Raw genomic sequence first — 414 nt, forward strand, 5'->3', positions numbered from 1 at the left:
GGGAGAGACAAAAAATGTATATACCTTTTGTGACGTGTCGATAGGTTCCACACACACCAAGGACCTGTCGCAGAAATCGGTGAAGATGCGGCCATAGACCGGCGTCGGCGTGAGGAGGACGTCGCCGGGATCGCAGATGGCGTGGCCGAGGGAGTCCAGACACGCCCCCACGCCGTTCATCACCACCAGCTGCTCAAGTAAAGGATATATACGTTCTTTAGGAATGCATGGCAGGACTTTAAAGTTAATTTGTTAGGACCTAATGTTAGGACCTAAATTACTGGATAGCATTTCCTGGTGTTTAATTAATAATGAAGTCAGATATGATGTAAGATTGGTGTTTTTAAGTTATATAAAATGTTGGTTTGCAGTCGCAGGATGATCGCCTCATCTCTGAGGTTTTCACGTTAGAAA

The 414-nt window shown here is 45.7% G+C and overlaps 1 protein-coding gene across 1 annotated transcript in view; it reads right to left on the reverse strand.

Moving 5' to 3' along the window:
* Window positions 1–414, reverse strand: part of LOC119592693 (probable inactive 1-aminocyclopropane-1-carboxylate synthase-like protein 2) — a 5,517-nt gene that overhangs the window by 3,358 nt on the left and 1,745 nt on the right. The window contains 1 exon segment of the mRNA XM_037941609.1: window positions 25–189. Within this exon segment, the coding sequence (XP_037797537.1) occupies window positions 25–189 (165 nt within the window).

This window comes from Penaeus monodon, chromosome 30 (genome assembly GCF_015228065.2).
Source record: "Penaeus monodon isolate SGIC_2016 chromosome 30, NSTDA_Pmon_1, whole genome shotgun sequence".
NCBI lineage: Eukaryota > Metazoa > Arthropoda > Malacostraca > Decapoda > Penaeidae > Penaeus > Penaeus monodon.